Source organism: Cynoglossus semilaevis, chromosome 9 (genome assembly GCF_000523025.1).
Source record: "Cynoglossus semilaevis isolate Cse_v1.0 chromosome 9, Cse_v1.0, whole genome shotgun sequence".
Classification (NCBI taxonomy): Eukaryota; Metazoa; Chordata; class Actinopteri; order Pleuronectiformes; family Cynoglossidae; genus Cynoglossus; species Cynoglossus semilaevis.
The window spans coordinates 8,173,990-8,177,818 of NC_024315.1; the positions used below are offsets into that span (position 1 = coordinate 8,173,990).

The following is a 3,829-nucleotide window of genomic DNA, read 5'->3' on the forward strand; positions in this document are numbered from 1 at the left end:
AGTCCCCGAAATGCACTAAAATGCAGGTTTATGTCCTTAAGTATACTGTTAACTTAAAAGCTGAAAAGCTTGATGAGAAATATGCAAGAAAAGATACAATTTTGAAAAATAATTTCACAAATTTATTTGTTAAAACTAATTCAATTTGACCAAAATGTACAGATTTTTACAAAAAATTTAACACAGAAAAATTTAAAAAAAGTTCTCTATATGCCCTAATTTGATGAGAAACTTTTTATTTTTATGGATTTTTTCACGATGGTAAGGCTATAGTAAGGCATGTTTTGGGTGATTTTTGAAATATTCATATAAAATACTTTTAGGACTTTTAAACACAAAATATTCACTTGGCAGCATGTTTTAGGACCTAATCTTGCATTTTAGTGCATTTCGGGGACTGCCTTAACATTGACGTTTCTAAAATTCAGCAAAAACTTTCAGATACAAACGAATCAAAAATACATTCATATTTTTGTAGACTTTTATTCTCTACAAGCCATAGACACTGCAGCTGAGTTTGTTTTTGTCTTTTTAAATTCTGATACAGTAATACATGCCCATGTAGATATTTATAAGCATTTTTATATGTATATACCTGTTGTCGTCAGACAGAGGGGATGCTGATTCTTTGAGTTAAAAGCATACCTGTCACAGTGAACTTCCACTAGTTTGCATTTTACATTTTTCTAAATTACAAAGAAAACAGTGAGAAAAAAGGAAAATAGGTTACATGTCATAGATACATACATTAGTGATACTGAGAGTGCTGAATGTTAAACTGTGTTCACGCCGTCAACCTGCCTCACTAACTATTGGTCTGTTTTATTGTTATCTGTCTCACCTGTGATTAATGTGCAAATACAACTTTTGTAAAATACTGTTTTATTTTTCTCCACTAAACCTCTAATTACACACTCACACACACTCTCACACACCCACACACACAGCAGCAAACACCATACAACCATCCTTTTGAAACAGGTGACCTTTTAAGAGATCAGCCCATAAAGTTCAACAAGGGTGTAAACAAAAACCATTTACATTTATACTTTGATTCCAATTCACCAGAAGCTAATTAGTGAAAGTAAGGTTGAAGTTGGCTTTCAAAATTAAAGAATATGTCATTATTTATTTTTTCACTAAATTCTAAGTTGGAATCAAAAAATTTTTTTTTTTTTAAAAAAAGGTCAAACACTTTCTTTGACCATCTGTATTTAAAATAAGCTGAAATAGCCTTTGCAGTCAGTGCAGTATTTAGTCGAACACATGCGTGAAGTAACATACGGAAGCTACGGTACGTCTCACACATTCTTAGTGCATCAAGAACTTAGGGGGAAACCGAGGACGAGGACAAAAGTGACAGCGAGGCAGAAGGGCAGTCCATAGAACTACTGAGCATTCAATGCTAGCATCGTAAAGACAGATGTTGATTAGTCATGCCTGTTCTACTTCACATGAGTGATTAATAATTCCTAGGCTACACATGATGGTAATGTCTAGATTATAGATACTATATAATTGCAGAGACAGAGTACATATAGCCTACACAAAACACAGCAGCAGCAATTAGATTCAGTGTTGATACAGTCTGTAAAGTCTTTGTGACATCATGACCACCGGACTTCAACAGTCACCCAGTGCAGTGAGTTAAAGTGATTTGTTTTCAGTTAGGAATATCTAAAAATCGGTTAACAGAGAAAGCACAATGTGAAATACTTGTTTTTCAGATTCAGCACCTACTCAGTGTTTTGCAGGTTGTGTTTTTAAATTAGTGTGAATTAGTTGAATGAGTGTCAGTTCAGGTTTGTTGTTGCACAACCATAATTTGAGTAAAGAAAAAAAAACAAAACAAATAAATTAAGGAAATAGATAGAGGTTTTTCTTTGGTCACAAAAAGCAAAAACAGGATCAGAACATGAAAGAAAATGATAAACAGCTAAACAAATACTAGTCAGGGAAGAAAACACATTGTGAACAAGATGTCATCTTCCTGGACCTCAGAAGGAAGACTGTGATAGTTTGGATTTGCTATGATACACAGGGACTGCAGTTAATGCATAGGATTGGGTGTTTTCTTTCTTTGTTTTTTTGACAGAGCAAGCAAATAAGGGGATGAAGAAGGTACAACTCACTCCTCTACGCTTCATCTTCTCCATCTGCCTGTTCACCCTCATCTGTTTCCTCTCCTTCTTCATGGTAATGATGGAAAAGTCGGTGGAGATGTTTCTGAAGATCGCATGCTCTTGATCCTTTTCTGAGATTGTCTACTTTCTTAAGGAGAACGTGGTTAGGCTTCCCCGCTTCTTTTACCATTGTCCGTCTGATGGCATGGCCTTTACGCATGTGAGCCCTGGACACGGGTAAAAATTAGGAGTTACATACAGTATGTTGTAGAGAGAGAATTCCCAGGTTAGGGATGAGTAAAATGTTAGAAAACGTGCATTATGTGGTTAAAAAAGGACACAAGAAAAGGAAATTGAACTAGCCAAGGCAAATAAATCCTCACCAAACCATCCAGATCAAACCATTAAACTGAATCAGATGAAAAAAATGCTCAAAAGCACTTATTCACTTCCGAGAACCAGTGATTGTAAAGTAACTATAGTTATTTAAATTACTTTTTGGATACTCATGCNATGCAGTTGTTGCAGCAGGAGTAAAATGGTTCTAACATTGTGTCGGTGTATTAGTACAGTAATGTAGTATTAGTTCCCCAGTAAAGCCAAAGCACTGCCATTATGGAAAAGAAGTTTAAACTGAGAACACAAAGTTGATCACACTCCAAGTCAGAAACCCACTCCAGCACTGACACACCTCCTGACCACGGTTCCATCATCTTTGACTGTCTCTGTCTCTACCACGAGGGGCAGCTTTGTCCTGTTAACACCTCTTATATAACTAAGGGCCTGTGGTCATTAAAAGGGGGGGAAACAGTCTTAACCTTTGAACTCTTTACTAAGACTCAATCAAAATTTAAACTCCAACATTTGACCAGTTGGCCTGTAATCCTGCAGTTCAGACAACTAGAACAGAATTATTGACGCACCTGTTCGAAGTCATCCTGGGCAGAAGGAAGGTCAGAGGACAGAGATGGATCACCTTGAAGTGTCATTGTCCTTTCACCCTCCATTTGCGTTGTCCTTTCCACCAGGGTGACCTCACTGCTGTGAGCTGTCTTCTCCTTCGTTGCTGAAAAATCCCCACCCTCAACAAATGTAACCTGAGTGGAAAAACAATCAAGTAGTAGATCAGTTACAAGAAGAAGACACATTCTCTTTTTTATGTTATCTTCAAGTAAGGAGTGTCACGGTGAATAAGGAAAAAATGTATTCATTGTAATTTATTTACTCAAGCACCCGGCCTATGGTGTGTGCTTGCTCCACACACCATGGGCCGGGATTACAAATCCTTCAATTAAAAATCTGAGCCTAGTGGTTGTCCAGTCTTATAAATGACAATCTTATAAATGTTGAAGTTCTGCATATGCATAAAGTGTTAATTTCTCTGTTTAAAAACGACTGCCCCACCTCTGTGTGGTCTCCTTCACTCTTCACTACTGTCCTCTTCACAACCTTGGAGAAGCCATCTCCTGTGACGGTAAAGGACTCATTGGCAGCTCCTTGTAGAGACACGTCTTCATGCTGCATGCCATCCGCAGAAACACATTTGCGAACAATTCTATGTGTGACCTGAGATGAGGACAAGAAGGTATTCGGTTATAATGCACTAATCCTCTGTTATTTCTTTTTCAAAATTTCCAGAAAACAGTATTGTCTATGTTGTATTACTTTATAAAATACTGTACCAACAAGTTCCTGAACAAATCTCT

General features: G+C 37.0%; 1 protein-coding gene across 1 annotated transcript in view; it reads right to left on the reverse strand.

The window, feature by feature from the left end:
• Positions 1-467: 467 nt before the first annotated feature.
• The window catches only part of LOC103383733 (ankyrin-2-like), a 44,980-nt gene continuing 41,618 nt past the window's right edge, over positions 468-3,829 (reverse strand). The window contains 3 exon segments of the mRNA XM_025058270.1: positions 468-2,350; positions 3,047-3,220; positions 3,528-3,689. Of these exon segments, the coding sequence (XP_024914038.1) occupies positions 2,336-2,350; positions 3,047-3,220; positions 3,528-3,689 (351 nt within the window). The 3' untranslated portion in view covers positions 468-2,335.